Source organism: Rhinoraja longicauda, chromosome 20, assembly GCF_053455715.1.
Source record: "Rhinoraja longicauda isolate Sanriku21f chromosome 20, sRhiLon1.1, whole genome shotgun sequence".
In the NCBI taxonomy this organism is placed as follows: domain Eukaryota; kingdom Metazoa; phylum Chordata; class Chondrichthyes; order Rajiformes; family Arhynchobatidae; genus Rhinoraja; species Rhinoraja longicauda.
Window position 1 is genome coordinate 9,594,579 of NC_135972.1, and position 24,716 is coordinate 9,619,294.

The following is a 24,716-nucleotide window of genomic DNA, read 5'->3' on the forward strand; positions in this document are numbered from 1 at the left end:
AGTTATGTTTCCAAGACCATAGAATCATAAAGATTGAAGTTTTTTTTCCCTGCAAAATAATGCAGCAGAAAAACACTATTTTGAAACTAGTTTTACAATTCAAATGAATTAAGATTGAATATAAATGCGTCATTCTATTTCTGTAAGCTACTTTTTAATCTCTCCCACCTTGAAAGTTGTGATATTACACAAATTATCTGAGAAAAACATGGTTAAACTTGTGCAAAATGTATTACATTTGATTTTTGTTTCAGTGTAGTTTTTCAATTATGAATATTTATATTCAAAGATACTCAACTTTAGAAAAGAAAGCGAATGGAGGAAAAGTTTAAGTATGTCACTTCCAAATAAAACCCAAGTGATGAAAGGAGAGATCGTTCAAATGGAAGTGATAATTAATACTTTTAGTACGGAAAGTTCAAATATCATTTGGCTTTATTAATGTATGTGAATTATTAAATCAATGTGCAATATTCATACTTTTAAGTGTTAACTGGACCAAGTGGACCCGTTGGGCCCAAACCTCTCCTACATTGGTGCAGCACCCTCTCCCCTTCTCCCTCCCTCCACCCCCTTTCCTTCCCCCTCCCCCCTTTCTTCCCCCTCCCCACCCCCCTTTCTTCCCCCTCCCCACCCCCCTTCCTTCCCCCTCCCCCCACCCCTCTTCCTTCCCCCTCTTCCCCCTTCCTTCCCCCTCCCCCACCCCCCTTCCTCCCCCCACCCCCCTTCCCCCTCCTCCCCCCCTTCCTTCTCCCTCTCCCCCCTTCCTTCTCCCCCGCCCTCTCACTCCATCCCCCCCTTATCCTCCCCCCCTCCCTCGGAGATAGATTTAAACTTTAAAATGTGAATAACTTAAAAAATATAACACTGATTTCAATGAAACTTCTTCCATTAGCACCAAAAGAACGACGGTGAGTAAGGTGGGCCTAAAATTGTCGCGCTACCATGTACCGTTTTGGCTGTAGTTCTGGAACAAACAAACAAAAGTTTTAGTCTATAGATAGCATTGTCAAAATATTTTAAGCTGTTAAAAGGATGCTAATGAGACGAGCACTCAAAACATGCATTTCATAATATGAAAATCAGAACTTTTGCCCTCGTTAATTTGTTTGGCTGCAAATTAAGTCAGGTTACAGCCACATGGCATACGATTGAACAAGCCACAAATGATACAGCTGACCTGAAAATAATAATTACAGTCGTCAATAGCATAGGCAAATATACTGTGCCATGAAACCTTAGGCACGCTCATTAAGCAATAAATTCTCTTTGGTAGAATTAGATATATTTTAATACAGAACAGTTTAAATATGCTGTAACATTTTCAAAGCTTGGATGTTATTTAAGGCTTTATGAATGTCTCAATCTCAGTTCTATTTTAAGAAAGCGAGGCACAAATAAAAGCAAAATAACAAAAGATTAGAGTTTCTGAATGTTATGCTTAGATAGAGTTGACAAAATAAAGAGTCATCTAAAATAGAAATTGATTTGGTTTCCAGAATTGAAGAGAACGCATCCACAATGCTTTAGATATGTACAAAAAATGGCCAGAAATTGCACATCAAATACTTGTCAACAGTTGCAGAAATGAAGACAGCAAGTAAATCCATTGCACACATTATCCAAGGAAAAGTGGAGGTGACAGAGCAGCAAGCTAAAAGAATTTCACAGTTGAGGGTGAAAATAATCTAAGTGAACAGCTGGATAAAAGCCAGCAACAACACAGCATCAGTGATCCTTAACCTTCACCCTTGTAATAAACCTCAACAGACTTGACATATAGATTGTGGTAATTTAAAATATTTATTTTAAGTATACTTTTCAATTAAAAGTTCCATTCCATAATTGTAATCTGCATTAAGAGTTTACTCTTTGATTCTGAAGCAAGGTCGTCAAAAGGTCTATAATGTAAAGATATTGATATCAACATTCATCATTACATGAGTTCACTTCCAAATATTCCCAAATTTTCAGTTTAACAAGTATTAAGCACAGCCCTTTATGAATATTAAACAAATTCCTAATCACAGCCTTCTTCATCAGAAAACTGAACATTAGACTATTTTCCATTAACCCTTATGCTGCTAAATATGCAGTGTATGATTAGAAGAAATGCTTTTACTTAGCACCTTAAGGGATAAATCTTCTTCCCACAATTGCGTTTAGTGTTTTCATAAGAGAGCTCAGATTCCTATTTGAAACATAACCTAATTTCCAAACATGGAAGCAGTTGAGAGTATAAACTTTTACCCAATGTTTCAGCAAGGGGATTTCAACTGAAAAGTTGGCAGAACTGTATTGCTGAAAATAGTATAAGACATTCATCACAGATACGCTGGTTACATCTTTGTATTGTATCCTTCGAGATAAGTTATTATTGTATAGCAAAACACAAATGAGTTGCCCATACACAGTGCATTCTTGTAGTGAATTACTTCAGGATGCAAAGTTCTGTCAGTTTCGGCAACAAAGCATTGAAGAGTCCGAACAGAAGAGAAATATCTAAAAAGTTCATAGTGCTATGTGGTTTTAATAAGTGTTTCTTCTTAGGTACAGAAAATGCAGGATTTGAAAAAATAGTGTTACTACTCTGGCTTTTAACAAGCATAATTAAAGTTCAATTCAAACTCTATTCCATCACCCAATTTCTTTTGTTGCTGGAATGAACACATATGTGTAGCTCCTCATTTGTCCCAACACCTTTCTTGCATAGGGTGCAACTTTACCCACAATACTTTATCAAGTGAATTATTATATGAGGTATTGCACAGATTATGAAAAAGAGCAAAAGGCAACAAAAATATACAGCAAATTCTGCAAAACATTTACAGGACAATTTTACAGGAAATCAGAAACACAGCAAGGATTTATAGTCTTGCTGGAAAAAAAAAAACCTAATCTTCCCATTCATCATCATCATCAAAATCTTCCTCTTCATCTTCATCCTCATCTTCATCTGAAATCAGAATATTGCAATTAATGAATAACATGACAACACATTAAGATATTTCACTTTACCTCCTCAGCTAAACTTATTTTATTTATGCATCAGTTTAAACAGAGGTAAAACTCAAGCTGCTTTCTCCCTATATTAAGAACAACCATTAAGACAGAGGTGGAATAATTGGGCAGTGACCAGAACGTGGTCAAAGATGATTAAAGAAGATGGGATTGGAAGCATGGAGGGGTCGAACTTGTATCCAGAGCTGAAAGCATGTCTATCAATGTCCAGGGGGAAAGGTCCAAACGGTGGAGTCTACAGAAAGTGAGGAGAGGGTGGAATTGAAGCAAGAAAGGGTGCGGTGAAGCCATGAAAAGGACAAGGATTTAATTATTGGTTTCCAGTCTTCCAAAATGATTCAATTACGAGGAATAATGGTATGTGACGGAACAGAATTAAGATGATCACAAATCCATGAATAGCAGAAATGCAAAATAAATAATCGCATAATTGGAGGTGATCAAGACACAGATGTGGGGTTTATTCAAAGAAGGGTTGAGGTGGGTAACATTATTGCAGTTAAAATGTTTTCTGCTACAGCAAATACAGGATCAGAAACTGGTTAGATATTTGTTTACGATTGATAACATCCTGGTTGGACTCCAAATCTGGATGAGGTGACATTTGTAAGTTTATGACAAATAGAAAGAGTTTTTACTTTCTTCTCAGGATACCAAAATAGACAATAGACCCAAAAGAAAAGCATATATGTGGCCAAAACTGACATTGAAGTAGAGAAGCCATGATTAATGGTATAGTGGAGAGAATGATTGTATAAATTGTCCTGGAAAAATTTATGAAGGGAAATGTTTAAAGATATGAGGCCACTGAATTAATTCAATGGCAAAAATTCAGATTGAGATTGACAACCTGGGTGGGTAGGAGAATGTCTTTGGGCAGAGCCCACAGGTCAAAAAGTAGATCCTGCAAGGATAGAACTATGGAGAACAAGGACTTTTAAAGGAAGGTGATGCTGCAACAAGTGTTCATGGTTTGAAGGAGAAAGAAACAGAGCAAGGAAAGATAAAAATAGATGATTTAGTGATAAAGGACGTACTGCTTATGTCATCTTTTGATGATACATTTCAGCAGAAAGACTTCAGTAAGGAGCAAGGTGTCACCACCTTAATCTTATTACAGGCAAAAACAGTCATCCACTGAACTCCACGGCTTGATCTTTTGACCATTGACACCACTTGGGCCTCACTCTACCACATATATTCTTTTCGTCCTCTTCATCCCTACCCTACCCTTTCTGCAACTTTAAACCAACTTGTTTTCTCACTTTCGTAGCTCTGATTAAAGGTCTTCAACCCGAAGCTGCAGGTCTGTTACTGCAGCTCTTTCTACAGATGCTGACTGACCTGCAAAGTGTTTCCAGCGTTTTGTGTTTTATTTCAGAACCTCATGACCTGATCATAAATGTAATATGAAATTGCATGGCCTTTCACTTAGAGGGATTTTAATTAAGGCTGATTCATGGAATACAAATAGATGGGCAAGGTTGTATTCTTAGTCTAAATAAAAGGTAGGTCCATTGTCAAAATTTGTTTTACCAGGTTTGGTGTGCATAAGGGACACTTTATGAATGGATGATCGACAGCATTACATGCAAAGCCAGACACTTGCAATAACAGTATTTTTTGCAAGTTTACAGATTAGGCGGAATACCTCAGCATGCTGCTGCAAAATATTGCTCCATGATTCAGGAATTAGCCAGATATTTAGAGTCATAGAGTGATACAGTGTGGAAACAGACCCTTCGGCCCAACTTGGTCACACCGGCCAAAAATATCCCAGCTACATTAGTCCCACTTGCCTGCCATATCCCTCCAAACCTGTCCTATCCATGTACCTGTCGGTAAACTGTCTCTTAAACAATGGGATAGTCCCAGCCTCAACAGCCTCCTCTGGCAGCTTGTTCCATACACCCACCACCCTTTGTATGAAAAAGTTACCCCTCCGATTCCTATTAAATATTTTCCCCTTCACCTTGAACCTATGTCCTCTGGTCCTTGATTCTGGACAAGAGACAATGGGCATCTACCCGATCTATTCCTCTCATTTTGTACACCTCTATAGGATCCCCCCTCATCCTCTCGTGCTCCATGTAATAGAGACCCAGCTTACTCAACCTCTCCCTATAGCTCACACCCTCTAGTCCTGGCAACATCCTTGTAAATCTTTTCTGAATTATTTCAAGCTTGACAATATCTTTCCTATAATATGGTGCCCAGAAATGAACACAATATTCTACATGCAGTCTCACCAATGTCTTATACAACTGCAACATGACCTCCCAACTTCTATACTCAAAACTCTGACTGATGAAGGCCAAAATGCCAAAAGCCTTTTTGACCACCTTATCCATCTGCGAATCGACCTTCAAGGAGCCGTGCACCTGTACTCCTAAATCCCTCTGCTCTACACTACCCAGAGGCCTACCATTTACTGTGTAGGTCCTGCCCTTGTTCGACATCCCAAAATGCAACACCTCACACTTCTGTGTATTATATTCCATCAACCATTTCCCTGCCCACCTGACCAATCGATCCAGATGCTGCTGCAATCTTTCACAACCATCTTCACTATCTGCAAAACCGCTAACTTTTGTATCACTAACATTTGTGAAACTTTATAATCTGAAAGATTATATCTGCGGCACGGTAGCGCAGCGGTAGAGTTGCTGCTTTACAGCGAATGCAGCGCCGGAGACTCAGGTTCGATCCTGACTACGGGTGCTGTACTGTAAGGAGTTTGTACGTTCTCCCCGTGACCTGCGTGGGTTTTCTCCGAGATCTTCGGTTTCCTCCCACACTCCAAAGACGTACAGGTATGTAGGTAAATTGGCTGGGTAAATGTAAAAATTGTCCCTAGTGTGTAGGATAGTGTTAATAGTGTTAGTGTGCGGGGATCGCTGGGCGGCGCGGACTTGGTGGGCCGAAAAGGCCTGTTTCCGCGCTGTATATATATGATATGATGATATGATGATATTAGACTTTGACAAAAACAATTTTAAAGCACAGAAACAGTAATCGCCACCTTGTCGAGTGAGTATTTATTTTTAATATTAATATTTAAAAGGCAGCCTTTATTTGTGGGATTTATGGAGATGATGATCCTGGCTATTTTAAAAACCCTACCTGAAGAGTGAATGGCTTTACTCCTTTTCTGCATCACCTCCATCAATGCTCCTACAATCCCTGCTGTAGGCGTTGAAGGAGAAGAAGAATCCTGGTCATTTACCTACAAAAGGAATTGATGCATCATTTGCTGAAAAGTAATCCACAAAATAAACTAGCACTTTTGTTTAAACAGCAACTATGCACACTGCAATGACCTGCAGTTGAAAGTCCCAGCAGTAATTGTGAATTGAGTAAATCTTTGACCTAAATACCATCTATGCGAGTAATGACTGATTTTTTGGGGGGAAATTTCCTATTTTTATCTTATTTATCAATCATAGAGGGCGTGTGATTATTAATTTTACAACATTATCAAAACACACCCAAGTTATATTGCAAAGGAAAAATGTGGGGCCTTTAAGATTCAAATGAGCATACAAATGTCAAAAGGTCGCAAGTGACAGGAGCAGAACTAGGCAATTCAGCCCATCAAGTCTACTCCGCCATTCATTCATGGCTGATCTATCTCTCCCTCCTAACCCCATTCTCCTGCCTTCTCCTCATAACCCGACACCTTGTCCACCCTAACCTACACCAATGTTTTATAGAACAGACCCTCAAACCTCATTCAGCCATTTAACAATGAACAAGCCAAACACTGCTGCAAAATATTTCAGCTGTTTATGTTCCATTTACAATGCTTTACAAATATTTAGTATTTTACATGTGTACTTGCCAAATAATAATGCAGTCACAATTTCAATTGATCGCAAAGAATATTTACTTACAGTTTTGAGTTGTATACCGTGCCGTATTTGGTCTAACAGTGCATCCCTGCCCGTGCTAGACACAGGTCGATTGCTTTGCTCAACTTTCTTTAACTGAGTGCCTTCTCTGATTTGATTCAGAAGAGCAGATGTGCCTCCGGTGGAAGGAAGATCACCCTCTGCCATTGCAGGGAGCGGAGGGGGGCCAGGTGGTGGAGGTGGAGGTGGAGGGGGTGGGGGTGGACAAGCACCTCCTGGGCCCCCAGGTGCAGGGTGTGGAGGTGGGGGCGGTGGTGGGGGACCTGACGGAACTGGGGGAGGTGGTGGATATAATCTACTGGGAGGTGGTGGCGGCGGTGGCGGTGCTCCTGCTCCTGGCCTTGAAGGAGGTGGAGGTGGAGGTGGCGGAGCTGCAGATGGAGCTACTGACGGGGCTCTTGAGGGGGGTGGAGGTGGTGGCGCTCCTCTGCCACGAACTGGAGGTGGAGGCGGTGGTCCTGAACTGTGTGGAGGAGGGGGTGGTGGTGGTCCTCCTCTGGAAGGTGGAGGTGGCGGTGGAGCTGAAAGAAACAAAGAAAAATGTTGTACTCTATGAATTCAACCATCACACGAGCAGTTACCAGCAGGGTAACAAAGAAAGCTGTGGCCTGACTCCATTCTGCACTGACTGGGCCCTCGTCCACTACCCACCCCCTCCTTGCTGCCCAACATCAGTCTGGCCACTTCTCCATCACTAACAATAGAAATTGAGGAGGTGGAGAAGCTATTCAGGAGACAGAAAAGCCGGAAATCTCCAGGACCGGACAATGTTTCCCCCCTACCCTCAAGCTCTGTGCCGAACAACTGGCACCAGTCCACACAGACATTTTCAACCAGTCCCTGTAAACCTGCACTGTCCCTGCCTGCTTCAAAGTCTCCACTATTGTTCCTGTACCCAAAAAGCCAAGGATTACTGGTTTTAATGACTACATGCCTGTCACACTGACCTCTGAAATCATGAAGACCCTGGAAAGACCTGTGCTGACCCACCTGAAAAATATTACAAGCCCCCTGCTGTTTGCATACAGGGCCAATAGATCAGTGAATGACGCAGTCAACCTAGGCCTGCACTTCATCCTCCAGCACCTAGACCGCCAGAGGACCTATGTAAAGATTTTGTTTGTGGATTTTAGCTCTGCATTCAACACCATTGCGCCAGAGCTATTACACTCCAAACTCTCCCAGTTGACTGTGCCTGAACCCCTCTGTCAGTGGGTCATCAACTTCCTGACAGACAGGAAGCAGCAAGTGAGGCTGGGAAAGCACATCTCGGACCCGCTGCCCCTCAGCATAGGAGCACCGCAAGGCAGCGTACTCTCCCCTCTCCTTTACTCTCGCTACACCAACGCCTGCACTTCCACAGACTCTTCTGTCAAGCTTCTCAAGTTTGCGGACGACACAACTCTGATTGGACTGATCCAGGATGGGGAGGAATCTGCCTACTGACGGGAAGTGACACAACTGGCGTCCTGGTGCCATCTCAACAAACTGGAGCTCAATGCTCTTAAGACAGTGGAATTAATTGTACACTTTAAGCAAGCTCTCCCTCCCCTCACTCAACATCAACAACACCACAGTCACATCTGTGGAGTTATTTAAGTTCCCTGGAACCATCATCTCCAGGGACTTTAAATGGGAGGCCATCATCGACTCCACAGTCAAAAAGGCCCAACAGAGGATGTACTTCCTGCAGCAGCTGAGAAAACACAATCTGCCACAGGCAATGATGGTCCAGTTTTATACTGCCATCATAGAGTCTGTCCTCGCCTTCTCCATCATGGTCTGGCTCAGCCACCAAGCATGACATCCGGAGGCTGCAGCGCATCGTTCGATTAGCCGAGAAGGTTGTTGGCTGCAACCTTCCCCCATCGACGAACTGTACACTGCAAGGGCCAGGAAGCGTGTGGGTAAGATCATCTCCGACCCCTCTCACCCTGGCCACAAACGCTTTGAAGCACTTCCCTCTGGACGGCGACTCCGGACTGTCAAAGCCACCACAGCCAGACATAAAAACAGCTTTTTTCCACGAGCAGTAGCTCTACTCAACAGCCAAAAGTCTATAGCCTCCTTTTGCTCTGGTATTTCATTTCATACTTCACATGTTTAAATTATAATGTTTTATTTTTAATTGTCTACTGTATATAGTGTTGTTACTTGTGAACAAAGCACCAAGGCAAATTCCTTGTAAGTATACAAACTTGGCTAATAAAATTTATTCAATTCAATCTCAAAATGAACAATGTTTAAAACCAATTTAATATTGCTTGAATGTTTTCAATATATATTGCTAGTGTTAAAACATTTTCACCTTTCACTCCACGCTCAATGGATTACTCTGTAATCTCTGACATCACCACCAGAAACATCTCCCCACTTTTCCTTATCAGTGAGTGGAGGGAGCACTGTGATCCAGCATCCCACCAGCACCCTGGAGTATGAACCATGTGTTGATGGATGAGATTAGTTTATCTTGGCGTTACGCTCGGCCTAGATAATGTGGGCCGAAGGGCCTGTTCCTGTACTGCATTTTTCTATGTTCTATGTCCACACCTTCCCATCATTATAGAGGTTTATAGAACAGGTGGGCTCTTCAGTCCTACGTGTCATGCTGGATAAAAGAGTGCCATTCAGACTTCTCTACTCCCAGCTATGTGCCAATCAGGAAAACTAAAAGATTCTAAGCTACTCTAAAATCTGTACTTGGTTTTCAGCTGTTGCTGGTTCTACTAAGTGCAGGTGGACTCACACTCATCACCGAAAAGAAACAGATCATAGAGGGATAGTCTAAGCAATTAAACTCTGTCCTAAATAGGCCATCTACAATTTGTGAAGCAATAGATCACATGCAATAACCTCCAGCCAACATTACTATTGTACCTCAGACCTGGCAGAAATTCAGAAGTCAATGTCAGTTATCATATTAAAAAGCTCCAGGAACAGATGCTACACCAGAAGTCTTCGAAGAATGGAGCCCACTGATCGCCAAACTGGCAGTTACTTCAGGTGCTATGGAACAAGAAAAAAAGCACCCCAGCACTTCAAGGACACCTGAATTACACACCTATACAAACTAAAGGTGAACCATCAAGTCTGTGATATTCACAGAGGAATCTCTTTATTCTCGAATGCTGCTAAAATATTGCTAGAGCCCTGTTAAACAGACAGACCACTCACCCTGAGGGAGTCCTGCTTCTAGAAAGCTAATGTGGTTCCTGTGAACAACGTACATAATCTTCACAAGTGTGATTCTATGCTTTAAGTCACTTATTTGTTTCATTCTCCACTTTCTCTGGCCTTTTGGTCTGTGGCCTGCGTCTTAATGAAGTTTAATGCAAGGAAGGGCTCCTCATCATTTGGCCAAAGCACATTAGTCTTACAGACACATCAAGTAATGATTTTGCTGTCCTCAGTGCAATAGTGCTTCTACTGTGACACAATCGCCCATTCTGTCATTTAATTTCTCCAACCTTTCAACCACAGTCCTTCCTGATCCCACTTGCCTTCTTTCTCCGCATCTCAAAACTTGTTTTTATCAGTTTTTAAATTCCAGTTTTCCTGCACTTTTCTCTTTTATCTGCAAAATTTTGCCTGGCCGCCATGATTATTACAAAAATTAAAATGAATGTTGAAATAATACAAGAACTCTTATAGCTAGGATCCAAAATTTGCAAAGGACAACATGCTTTGGGATTTTAGAAACATAGAAAATAAGTGCAGGAGGAGGCCATTCGGCCCTTTGAGCGAGCACCGCCATTCATTGTGATCATGGCTGATTGTCCCCAGTCAATACTCCGTGCCTGCCTTCTCCCCATATCCCTTGATTCCACTAGCCCCTCGACCTCTATCTAACTCTCTCTTAAATCCCTCCAGTGATTTGGCTTCCACTGTGGCAGAGAATTTCTGAGGTTATTACCAACTTCACAGCAGAATAAGATTTAGAGATACAGCACACCATGCAGTTTTATTTTTAACTCTTATTAATTCACAACTACCATGAAGAGAATTCACAGCTATGTTTACCATCTCCACAAAGCATGAATCCTGAATTTAAAGGTAAAGTTTAAATGGCATGACAACTAACAAGTTTATAAACTGATTGAAATGCAAAGTGCCTCTCTGCCAATCAACAATGTGAATCAATGTGCCAAGGCAATTTGCATTGGAAAATACTCCTCAAATCAAATATGATGTGACTTGAAAGTTTAGCACATCTTGCGCATCATGAGAATTTAAATTTGGTTTCAGATAACTAAAATGGTTCTTGTCATGTGCCTGTACCTGCTGTGCAAGGGCCCTGCTGTGCCTGTACCTGCTGTGCATGGGCCCTGCTGTGCCTGTACCTGCTGTGCCTGTACCTGCTGTGCATGGGCCCTGCTGTGCACGGGCCCTGCTGTGCCTGTACCTGCTGTGCATGGTGCCTGCTGTGCCTGTACCTGCTGTGCATGGGCCCTGCTGTGCCTGTCCCTGCTGTGCATGGGCCCTGCTGTGCCTGTGCCTGTGCCTGTACCTGCTGTGCATGGGCCCTGCTATGCCTGTATCTGCTGTGCCTGTACCTGCTGTGCATGGGCCCTGCTATGCCTGTATCTGCTGTGCCTGTACCTGCTGTGCATGGGCCCTGTTGTGCCTGTACCTGCTGTGCATGGGCCCTGCTGTGCCTGTGCCTGTACCTGCTGTGCATGGGCCCTGCTGTACCTGTACCTGCTGTGCATGGGCCCTGCTGTGCCTGTACCTGCTGTGCATGGGCCCTGCTGTGCCTGTACCTGCTGTGCACGGGCCCTGCTGTGCCTGTACCTGCTGTGCACGGGCCCTGCTGTGCCTGTACCTGCTGTGCACGGGCCCTGCTGTGCCTGTACCTGCTGTGCATGGGCCCTGCTGTGCGTGTACCGCCTGTGCCTGTGCCGCCTGGGCCCTGCTGTGCCTGTACCTGCTGTGCATGGGCCCTGCTATGCCTGTATCTGCTGTGCCTGTATCTGCTGTGCCTGTACCTGCTGTGCATGGGCCCTGTTGTGCCTGTACCTGCTGTGCATGGGCTCTGCTGTGCATGGGCTCTGCTGTGCCTGTGCCTGTGCCTGTACCTGCTGTGCCTGTACCTGCTGTGCCTGGGCCCTGCTGTGCATGGGCCCTGCTATGCCTGTACCTGCTGTGCATGGGCCCTGCTGTGCATGGGCCCTGCTGTGCATGGGCCCTGCTGTGCATGGGCCCTGCTGTGCCTGTGCCTGCTGTGCCTGCTGTGCCTGCTGTGCCTGTGCCTGCTGTGCCTGCTGTGCCTGTGCCTGCTGTGCCTGTACCTGCTGTGCATGGGCCCTGCTATGCCTGTACCTGCTGTGCATGGGCCCTGCTGTGCCTGCTGTGCATGGGCCCTGCTGTGCATGGGCCCTGCTGTGCATGGGCCCTGCTGTGCATGGGCCCTGCTGTGCATGGGCCCTGCTGTGCATGGGCCCTGCTGTGCATGGGCCCTGCTGTGCATGGGCCCTGCTGTGCATGGGCCCTGCTGTGCATGGGCCCTGCTGTGCCTGTGCCTGCTGTGCATGGGCCCTGCTGTGCATGGGCCCTGCTGTGCATGGGCCCTGCTGTGCATGGGCCCTGCTGTGCCTGTACCTGCTGTGCCTGACCTGCTGTGCATGGGCCCTGCTGTGCCTGTATCTGCTGTGCACGGGCCCTGCTGTGCACGTACCTGCTGTGCCTGTACCTGCTGTGCCTGTACCTGCTGTACATGGGCCCTGCTGTGCACGGGCGCTGCTGTGCCTGTTCCTGCTGTGCATGGGCCCTGCTGTGCCTGTACCTGCTGTGCATGGGCCCTGCTATGCCTGTACCTGCTGTACCTGTACCTGCTGTGCATGGGCCCTGCTATGCCTGTACCTGCTGTACCTGTACCTGCTGTGCATGGGCTCAGGATCTGCACAGCAGCCCTATTCTTTTGTTGCATATTTTTCCAAGAAAGGATACTTATTTAGGAATGCAAGTGTAGGTAATGGATGTCAATTGCACCGCTATTTTAAAGTGTGTAACAATTACACAAATCATTCCCAAAAGATTCATTTTAGTCAGAAAAAAAATCCTACATTTCATTCCAACTGTTAAAACGGTACATGTGTTTTTATGTAATGAGGGAATGTAAACAAAAGTTGACGAATTAGTATGTAAGAAATTTACTCTGCCATACTTTTAATGGAGGAAATCAGACAAAAAAAAGTACAAGAACAGTAAACATATAGTTACCTTTAATTGGACCTTGTTTACTTAGTAAATGACACAATGGAAAAGATTACTCATTTGCCTGGTTATTTTCTATATTGTCAAGATGGCCGGCCACGTTAATAAAAACAATGGCGGCACAGTGGCTGCCTTACAGCGCCAGAGACCTAGTTTGAGTAATCCTGAGTTTGAGAAGCAGGAATCTTTAAAACCAACTGCAATTGTTAGTGCATTCCTTTCAAATACTATTATGCTTGATCTATGCAAAGTTTTTGAAAGGAAACTGCATGCAAGCTCATGCTTTGGTCAATTACCTACCATACCACCGCGGTGAACCTACAAAATTAATGGCAAACGATACAATTTATTTTGTGATAAAAGCAATTAATGAGTGGTAAATATTTAAGGAACAATAACAATGCTGATAGGACTGAAGATGTATTCCAGAAAAAGGTAGCATCGTTTTTGATGACATCTCTGAAATTGATATTATGCCAAAGGGGGAGAGAGTGGCATATGATACTCTTGCCAAAGAAAATGAACAAAGCTAATAACTGTACAAGATTAATTTGGTGAATTAACACAAGGTGCCTTAATGCATGTTCAAAGATCTGCACTGGGATAGATCGTTTTCAGTTTATGAATTGGATATGGGCATGAGCACAGAATTGGTCAATGACATCAAATGTCCATGCAACGATACAACTAGAGATGGAGGTAAGTGTGTTGATGAAGTCCAGCTTATAAAAATGCAAGTATTTGCAGTAAAAGTGAAATGAAGCATTCTCTAACAAAGGAGGTGGCAAAAACTCCAGCGATGCACATACATTGATCTTTAAAATGGAAGGTGTACAAGGAGACAAAATCAAATATTGAGATTTTTAAAAAGCACCTAGAATTTTTTTTAAAAAGCACATATTGCTCCAAATAGGAAAAAAAAACCTTCATCAAAAGAGAGTAGGTCAAACACAATGTTAAATCTATAATTACCCAACCTATATAGGACTGCTCCTCACTGGGATGATACAAAATACTGTTCAAAATTTGGACACTTATGAGAAAGATATCATAACAGAGCTGAAACAGATATTCTTTAAGATGAAGGTACAAGGATAGCTGGCTTTTCTCATTAGACCAGATGTGTACTTCAAAATTGTTAGAAGTATATTTATTATTAGCCATCCAGTAGTAAACAGTAATTATATATATATATATATTTAAAAATAGTAGTGAACAAAGGGTGATGTTAGTGCAATTCCTATCCTCATTGGATGCTTTTAATTTTGACTCTAATCCTACATAGAAAACAAAGAATATTTTGTCACAATCTGAATCAGATAGTAGTTTAAAAAGAAGGTACCTTAAAAAGCAAGGAACCAATAGGAAAACATTAAATTAAGTTTTTTCATTTGGAGAAAAATAATGGCACTGACAAAAGGACAACTGTTCTATTTCATTGTAACATTCCAGATTTATAATGGGGTTAATATTGACTGGGTTTAAAAGGTGCACGAGTACAAATTTGGGACTATAGGCAATAGAGCTTCTTACATCGGTATAGTTGTACTCTGACAAGGGAAAAGGAAAAGACAAATAACTAATGCTGTCACAGGAAAACACATGACAAATATAAATCATAATTAAATATAAACATAATTAAACTCGGCAATTTATAAAGTTAAAACATAAAGGCAGTTTGCTAGAATGTAAAAAAAAGAGTCCACTGAGGCAAGATGGAATCTGGCTCAAAGTAACTGGGTGATAAAGTTAGTTAACTGTTAGTTAACAGTTACCAGCTGAACCAGAATACAAATGACATGGCAAAAATAATAGACTGCAGATAAAATGGGGATTAAAAGCAGGTAGAAATGTAGAAAGATGACAAAAATAAGCAGAGTACTAATGCAAAGGGAAAAATAATAAATTTACAAAAAATAAATTTACAAAAGCAAATGACGGTGTTGATTTCAATATACTATAAATGGACATTAAGGTGTTAAAATGCACGGATGGAAACCTTGTTATTCGAAGCAAATATAAATTTTAGGATTATTTCCAGAGGTATTTTAAACTGGCCACATTCCTAACAAATAGTTTAAAAAGGGAATAGGAAAAGCAATTTCCTTTGCTCAATGCGTAAGTGAGAGGGGATCATATAATCCCCATAGTGTTTTGCTTTAAAGATGAATTGGAAGAGGATGCTTGATTATTTTGGCCCAAAAAAACATATGGGTCACTGTATCATTGAAAATCTAAATCAAAGATCTCACTGCAAGAAATAAAAGTTCAATTCAAAGAGTAAACCACTATTTTGGATTTCAACTTTGCTGATTAATTTCAAGGCCAAGTAAAATATTGGACCTGCGGGCACAGATAAATATGGAAATTAACTTACCCTGTCTACGCAGTTCATTTTTCACAGCCTCAACTCCTCCCTTTTTCTCTATAAAATCATATATAATTTTTGATGTTTCTTTGTCCTTCAGTTGCGACTCAGAAATACCACACATGTCAAACAGATGTTTTAATTCAGGATCCAGGTTATTCAGCTGCAAGTAAAATCATAAATATTTAAGCATTAGTTAAAATTGATTCAACAGAAACTGTATAGGAAGTAAAATAAACTTCATGTCCCAATTAAGGCAATGTCTAAACACTTGTTTTGTGAAGAAAGAAAGATCTGGTCAACTACACATGACAAAGAATCATTGCACTCAGTTAATAGGTGTGGAACTCCTTATCCAATTCTTAGACAGGAAATGTAGTGTTTTGTCTGTCGTACGAGATATTCCAATCTGGCAATGCCACTCAGCCCTAAACTCATCCTTTACCACGTTGAGCTTGCATTCCTCAACTATGTTAGTATTCAATGCAAGAACTGCACCCTAGATCGGTCTGTAACCAGCACTCGATATAACACCATAATAACATCAAGTTTTATCAAAATGTAAGGCTTGATCTTAATTGCAGTTTCAAACTGATAAAGCAAAGCAGGATCACTCTGCATATAGCAAATAATAGGAACATCTGACTGTTGACATTTTTTATTATGATAGGTATTGATCAATTACATCATCCTTGTTCCAGTTTGCAGATTCATGATATTATGGAGAGTTCATTCGATCTAATTTACAATTCAAGCCATATTAACTCCTTGCTGACAACTGATACATTGAAGCATTTTGTTTCAAGCAATAATTAAGAGCTATCAGCACACGTGACTTTATTTCCGTATCAATTCCTTAATTTTCCGTAAAATAACAGAGGAAATGCTTGTAGATCACCTGCTATTTAATTCAACTTAAAAAAATTGATCACATACAACATTTTCTTTTCAACTCTATTTTGAAACAGCAATTGTCAAACCATGGCAGAAAGGCCAATATTATGCGTAAAAAAGGACGATTCTATAATTGCTTTAGAAGGCACAAAATGCTTCACTAAAATTAAAATAGGCTTTTTACTTACATCAAAACCAGTGTTTGGGTCCCAGCCAACATGTCCTATATGCCTATAAATAAAACAAATGGAAATATTATCCAACTTTCAATTAAAAAGTTATCTTTTAAAGGATGCTTTTAAAAAAAAAACGGCATTGATGTGATGGAAACAAATATAGGCTAGGGGATAGCTAGTAATCCAAATTCAAATGAGCAATCAGGAGATACATTTTCCCTTTTATCATTTGAAAGTTGTGACAGGGAATACAAGAGTTAATAGTGTTGCTCCAGTGCATTTTCCAAAGGTTATTGTTTACTGTTTGCAGACAAATGAAATGCAGGGAAATACACAAAATCTAATCTAGCTTTCCTGTGGCATGCTCAAATACCCTAACCTCAAGTGCAGACTGCTTAGAAAGTCATATTGATGACAGGGAAGCTTATTGAAGAAGATTCTTTGGGATAGAATTTGTACGCATTTGGAGGTGAGTGGGAATGATTAGGGACAATCAGCATGACCTTGTCTATAGCAAGTCATGTCTTATTAACAATGGAGTCTTTTTGAGGAGGTGATCAGCTGATGTTTTTTTGTGTCAGAACTGCACACAATACTCCAAATGTGTCCTGACCAAAATTTGATGATTGATAAAGGCATGGCAGTGGATGATGTCTAAACGGATTTCAGTAAGGCATTTGACAAAGATTAAGATACATGGAATCCACAGTGATTTAGTAGTTTGGATTCAGATCTAGCTTACCCATAGAAGACAGAGGGTACTGGTGGAAGGGTGTTATTCTGGCTACAGGTCCACAGTGCAATTCCACAGGGACCTCAGCTGTTTGTGGTATATATAATCCAACTTGGACGTAAATGTAGATGGGTCAGGTAATAAGTTTACAGATGACCTGATCCATCTACATTTACGTCCAAGTCACCAAAAATAATGGGACTTGCAGACAGTGAAGGCGGCTGTCAAAGGATACAGTGGGATGTAGATCAGATACACAAAATGGCAGGTGAAATTTAAGCCAAGCAAGTGTGAGGCGTTGCATGTTGGGAAGTCAAATGCAAGGGGGAAGTATACAGTTAATGGCAAGATGCTTAACAGCATTGACATCCAGTGCAATCTTGGTGTTCAGATCCATAGGTCAGTGAAAGTGACAACACAAGCAGATAGAGTGATAAAGAAGGTGTGTAGTATGCTTGCCTTCATCAGTCAAGGCTTTGAATACAAGAGTCAGAAAATTATCTTGCAGCTCTCTAAAACTTTGGTCAGGACACATGGAGTATTGTGTGCAATTCTGACAAAAAAAAATATATTTTTTTCCTCCTTGACAATTAAATCCAATAGAGATGCTCTAATGGAAACAGGTAGTTTCAATAATTCTGATTCAGTAATAATGAGTTTAAAATATAACAGGATTATTTGCTTTTAAGCAGTTCGGCCAAACATAAATTCACATTTCCTTAAATTCAGTGCAATAAAGTTTCAAATTTGATTGGTGACCATGATCTTATAAAATTAAGATTTGTACGTAATAAGAATTTTACATTTACCTTGCTTATATTGCTATAGAAAACATAACAAATTCTTCATTAATAGATTTTCTAGGCTTTCACTATGGAAGCGAAGCCATGCCATGATTTAGACAATGAATTATACAGGTAACAAAACAAGGGTGATTTTACTGACAGTTTCACACAGATGATTAAGTAACCGTAGGTTACAGAATTGTCATTTCCTTAGCAACGACATGTTTAACATAACAGAAGATAAAATATTGGAAATGCCATAATTTTGATATCATTATGCAGAGAATAGCAGTCACAATTGCATAAACTAACAAGAAATAGACATTTCAATAGATCATATATTATTTTATATCATTAACTTCAAATTCTCTCAAAAATAATGTAAAGTAGCACATTAATGTTTAAGATACTGTTACTTTACACCAATGTTTAGTGATGCAACTGGTGCACACAAAAGCATGGCATAAATAGAAAAAAACAAGGAAACAACACGGCTAACTTTAAATGCTGAAGGTTACAGAATGTTGCATTTGAAAGGCACAAAGAAAAAAATCAAGAATCAATTTTTATTTGAAACATTTTCTAGCGAGTTAGATATTTTTGTACATTTAATTAATTTAGTAGTTAAAACTTCAGACATGGCATACAAAAGAAACCAATTCACACCAGTGCACTTAACAACGTGCAGGCATCCCCTCAAATTTATGCACACCAAGAATTTAAACTTCAGAAATGCACCTTCACCTTTTTGTTTAAAAGCTACCATCAAAATGATCACATGCATTTAATACGCTGCAAACATTTTGTAAGTATAAAATCTGAGTTAAGAATGGAGAAACATGCAAAACATGAATCACAAAACTCTTTTAGTTTCATAAATCTGAAACTTTCAGTTAGCAAATGTTAGATTTTACTGATTAACCATTAATTCATACAAAATAATTGAAAAAAAATGAGATCAACATTTAGAAGTAACTTAAAAAATAGTCATTTGTTGTACTGAACAATGATGAACGCTTACTGGAAGTTACTTGGTGTGCCAATGTCCGCCTTAGTCAATCTCTTCTTTTTACCTTTCACTTTCTTCTTATCTTTGGCATATACAAAATTATTAGCTTGTGCATTAAATCGAACATTAGTAATTTCTGGATTCTTTATATCAACTGTAGCCATAGGCAGAGAAGGACCTAAGAAAAAAACAAGACAACAATTACTCACTTATTTGTTACTGGTTACCTCCTTTAGCTAAGAGTCCTTTGACAATTTAATTAAATTGTTCTTCAGGCATTCTATTTTGTTTTTGAGTAATTTATTTACACTCTCTATTCTAGTGACTTGATATCTGCCACCTGAACCACAATGCGCTAGCCTGCCCTAATTAGAAAATGAAATGCTCCTCAGGCTTATGTCGAGATTCTCTCAAAAATAGGATCTAGGTAAGATTGCAAGTGGGACAAGAATTAAAGTTACAGGCCACCAGAAGATCAAGATTACACTTATGAATTGAACAAAGATGTTCCCCAAACCTGTTACCCAGTTTATGCATGATTGGCTAAATAGAAGGGTATGTGTGAGCAAATATTCAGTACATAAAATCATTTTTTTATTTGGTAATATTTAGGAACTGTGACTATGGAAATAGGTATTAAAAGGGTATCAGTCAATTGTGCACAATAGTGCCAAAAGGGGAGATCATCAATAACCAACCTCTCTACACATAATTAAGATATAATTAACTACACATATTAACTCTATAGAGGCAAAATCTTTTATTCAGAACTATGTACTTTTTGTTCAAACAAGCCAAATATTAGTGCCAACCCAGCTACTTTTCAGGACTTTCTGTAACCAATACACCAAAGACTCAAATTCTGTACAGATCCTTCAAAAGAATATTTCCCAGTATGACCAACCAACTTTCAAGTGAGTGTTCTTTGCAACTGGCAAGATGAAGTCAAAATGTGTATAAATGACATTGAAAACAATGGATAGAAAAGCATACCTTTTAGCTTAGATCTGTTCTTCTGTACATGCGAGATAGAAGTTGCATCATAATTCACTATCATCCTCAATCAAAGCAATAAACTTAAACTATACATTTTCCCCAATCATTAACAAGTTTTCTTTTTCAATACACAAATTGAACAAAAAGAGTTCTGGCATAAGTTAATGGTTCTGTTCACATGTTCATAACTTGGAAAGGTAAAATGTGAAACACTTGTAACCCCAAAATTTTAAAGTGCTTTTGTAGGAAAAACTAGATACCAAATCCTTTTACAGTGGATTAAAGCATCAAGGAACTGCCACCATTAATTAATTAAAATATGGAATCACAATAGAATTGGCTTCTAAATAATTTGTCCACATGTAACTTTTGCACCATTATAGGCAAGAAGCCTCATATTTAACAGAAATGTTACTCATAAAATCCAGAAACACTGGGATCACAACCTTCAGGCTTAAAGTATTCTGCCAAAACCAGAATTAAGCATTTGGCCAATCAATACAAATAACATTGTTTGTTTTACACTGACAATGGGTATAAATTCCTCATAAACAAACAATAAATTTACTTAATTCATGATGTTTCCAAGTTTATCCTACGTAGTTTGATTAATTCAGTGGTTCCATGAAAATTGCCTTAAAAGCAAAGCTATTGCTGCTTTTTACAAAAAAAGTAATATTTGTCCTATTCTCTCTATTAACTATATAATGATCTAACGAGCTTATTTGTACTTTCACGAATAGATAAATAGACATTAAATATGGGTTTTGAATCTTCCACATTAGGTTTAGATGTATTATTACCAAGGTACAGTGAAATGCTTTGTTTTGCGTGCTACCTGAACAGATCAGGTAAACAATCAAGTCAAACTCAAGTACCATAGATAGAGCAAAGGGGAAGATAGAGTGCAGAATATCGTTCTGAGCATTGCAGCACATCAGTTTTCCTGGTGTGACATTTTTTATGCCTTAACAAGGGTTTTTGATAGCCCTAAAACAGTATTTTAAAAATATAACATTAAAAAAAAACAGCAATAGTTTTACTTTTTAAATATCCTAAACTGTGATTGTCAAAGCTATTCTGAAAGCCCGATAGGCCATCAGCATTGAGACGGCCTCCTACAATCAGCCATGAAAGATAGGAGCAGGGTATTATGTGGAAGACCGTGCCAGGGAACGTGCTGGAATAAACCAGCTGACTTCAGAACAATGAAAGATCTACCCAATATGTATTCTGGGCAACAAAGATAACCCCTCGGTAGACACAAAAGGCGTGGAGATGGGAAGATGTGGCCTGTAGTGGGGTCCCGTTGGAGGTGGCCAAAATGTTGGAGCATTATATGCTGTATGCGACTGCTGATGGAGTGGAAGGTGAGGACAAGGGGGACTCTGTCCTTGTTACAAATGGGGGGATGGGGAGCAAGAGCGGAGCTGCGGGATATCGAGGAGACCCTAGTGAGAGCCTTATCTATAATCTATAACCCCACAGCTCCGCTCCACATTTTCGCCACCTCCAACTGGATCCCACTGCTAGCCACACCTTCCCATCTCCACACCTTCCCATCTCCACCCCTTTCTGCTTTCCGCAGAGACCGTTCCCTCCGCAACACCCTGGTCAACTCGTCCCTTCCCACCCAAACCACCCCCTCCCCAGGTACTTTCCCCTGCAACCGCAGGAGGTGCAACACCTGTCCCTTTATCTCCCCCCTCGACTCCATCCAAGGATTCTGACAGTTTTTCCAGATGAGGCAGTTCACTTGCACCTCCTCCAACCTCATCTATTGTATCCGCTGTTCCAGGTGTCAACTACTGTACATCGGCGAAACCAAGCGCAGGCTCGGTGATCGTTTCGCTGAACAATTCCACTCAGTCCGCCTTAACTTACCTGATCTCCCGGTTGCTCAGCACTTTAACTCCCCCTCACATTCCCAATCTGACCTTTCTGTCCTTTCTGTCCTTGGCCTCCTCCATTGTCAGAGTGAGGCCCAGCGCAAATTGGAGGAATAGCACCACGTATTTCGCTTGGGTAGCTTACACCCCAGCGGTATGAACATTGACTTCTCTAACTTCAAATAGCCCTTGCTTTCCCTCTCCATCCCTCTCCCTTCCCAGTTCTCCCACCAGTCTTACTGTTTCTGATTACTTTCTATCTCTGTCCCGCCCACTCCCCTGACATCAGTCTGAAGAAGGGTCTCGACCCGAAATGTCCATTCCTTCTCTCCAGAGATACTGCCTGTCCCGCTGAGTTACTCCAGCATTTTGTGTCTACCTTCGATTTAAACCAGCATCTGCAGTTCTTTTCTACACAAAGATAACCCCACCTTGCCATTCCTACTGCCGATTAATAGGCTTGTTCCTTTACTTTTCAACCAGTGTACAAAATACCAGTTGGGCCACAGGCAGAATGCACTAGTTTTGTTTCCAACATTACACCAAGGGTTCCAACATTACATTGGTGAAGGGGATCACAAAAGATGATGCCAGGAATGGTAAACTTTCTACATGGTAACATTTAAATTAGGTTACCTGTTTGGTGTTCTTTACAATAGTAACATTTAATTTGGGGATACAACCTTGAGAAGCCTTACTTGGGGTGAATAGAGAAGATACATTCGCTTTAGCAGAGGGGTCAAAAACTCCAGGGAGTGGTGGAAGTAAAGGTTAGTTCAGGCAAAAAAAATCCATCTAAAGATTGATGGCATCTAAGAGGTGGAGGCCAAATGCCAGATCACATTTTAAATGTATTTGTATGATCTTGAACTGCTGTAATGCAAAGGCCCACTGAAAAAGAGGTGGCAATTGATATTAGCCTTAATACCTCTTTTTCTTTTGGCATGTTATCCAATGATCTAAATGGCCTTGTTTCATTTTGTAATTTTTCAATGTTTCTATTTGTGTGCTTGTTCTCAGCAAAAATCACTATTCTAACGGGGAACCATACAATTATGGTTCCCCCTTTTCTCAAACACCAGTCTTACAGACTTGTAATACAAATTAACTGAAATAAATGGATGTAAGATTGAAGAAAAAATGTTTATGACCCTGTGACAAACTCAGCTCCCTGGCCAACATCCCCATTCTGGAAGTGTCCAAAGTCAAGCCTGACATTGCAACTTTGGCGCTGATTTTAACAGAGAAGTGATTTTCATTTACATATATATATATATATATATATGCATACTTGACCAATAAACTTATTCATATCTGCTCTATCACAAACTGCTTATTTCCACCACTATAACATCACCCAGTTCAGTACCTTCATACCTGACACAGACCTCTGGGTCTCCAGTCTTCATTTGTACATAAATGCACTCATCAGAAATAGTCCTACCCATATTTCAATTTGCTCTAAGTTCCCTTGAGCTTTTAGAAGTCTAGACAGTGAATACATGAAAAACTATTTCCATTGGCAGAATAGCCAAGAACCATATATTTGGTGTATCTTGCAAAAGAACCAGGGATTACATGAAGAAAAACCTTTTTCATGTATCTCCTGGCATTTACTTCCTCAAAGAGTGGTTGAAACATATTTAATCATCATTTTCAAAAACAGACAGGATTTATCCAACGCGACAAGTCGGGTGTTATGGTGTAAGTGCTAGGGAATAGGTAGGAAAGAACTGCAGATGCTGGTTTAAATCAAAGGTAGACACAAAATGCTGGAGTAACTCAGCAGGACAGGCAGCATCTCTGGAGAGAAAAAATGGGTGATGTTTCGGGTCGAGACCCTTCTTCAGATGGAGGGAATAGGAATAGAATTCTAGGGAATAGGACTGACTCAACTGTTCAGAGAGCCAGGTAAGGCCAATGGATGAAATAGCCTCCATCCAGGTGCAATGATCCTTTGATTCTGCATAGTCTATATTAGGACCACATTCTACATGCAAAGATCACAGTTTTTCTCTTTATCTCAAATGACTTAAATGCGCAGGGAACAATTTCCAAATCTGCAGCCAAAACAAAACCTGGAGGCGCAGTGTAGTGGTGAATAGTGATAGATTGCAAGATGATAGACAGGCATGTGGATGGGCAGGTGAGTAGCAGATAGAATTTAATGTTGAAAAATGTGGTGATACACTTTAATAGGAAAAAGTAGAAGAGGCCATATAAACTGAAAAGAATTCTAAAAAGGGATATAAAAACAGATGTCTTGAGTTATAAGTGGATAATTCATTGAAACCAGCAAGTCAGGTTGAGGAAGTAGTTAATAAAAAGACTATAGAAGCTAGAGTTGTATAAATAAAGGTACAGATTTAAGGAAGTCGTGATCAATGCTTAAAAATACATTTTGATTCAATGACAATTCATGAGTATTTTGTCTATTCTGGGCCTCATGTTTTAGGACACGTAAACACTTTAGAGAATGTAAGTGAGATTTATTTTAATAATTCTGGGGATGAGGTAGATTGGAGAAGCTGGGGTTGCTCCCCTTGTAACAGAGGGGTTGTGCCGAAGCTATTTAAAATTATGGTGGGTGTAGATTGAGAAGAAATGGCCCTTCTGACAAAAAAGGCCTAGAACTAGGGAACATAAATTGAAGGTGACTGTCAAAAATTGCATGATTGTGGATGGAGCAATGGGATTCAGATTAACTGGACTGCTTCTGCA

The 24,716-nt window shown here is 40.5% G+C and overlaps 1 protein-coding gene across 1 annotated transcript in view; it reads right to left on the reverse strand.

The window, feature by feature from the left end:
- Positions 1 to 1,103: 1,103 nt before the first annotated feature.
- The window catches only part of LOC144603550 (actin nucleation-promoting factor WASL-like), a 59,637-nt gene continuing 36,024 nt past the window's right edge, over positions 1,104 to 24,716 (reverse strand). Inside the window, exons 6-11 of the mRNA XM_078416925.1 lie at positions 19,123 to 19,288; positions 16,596 to 16,638; positions 15,523 to 15,676; positions 6,915 to 7,453; positions 6,145 to 6,247; positions 1,104 to 2,956 (exon numbers count right to left, since the gene is read on the reverse strand). Coding sequence (XP_078273051.1) covers positions 2,895 to 2,956; positions 6,145 to 6,247; positions 6,915 to 7,453; positions 15,523 to 15,676; positions 16,596 to 16,638; positions 19,123 to 19,288 — 1,067 coding nt within the window. The 3' untranslated portion in view covers positions 1,104 to 2,894. The remainder of the gene's footprint in view (positions 2,957 to 6,144; positions 6,248 to 6,914; positions 7,454 to 15,522; positions 15,677 to 16,595; positions 16,639 to 19,122; positions 19,289 to 24,716) is intronic.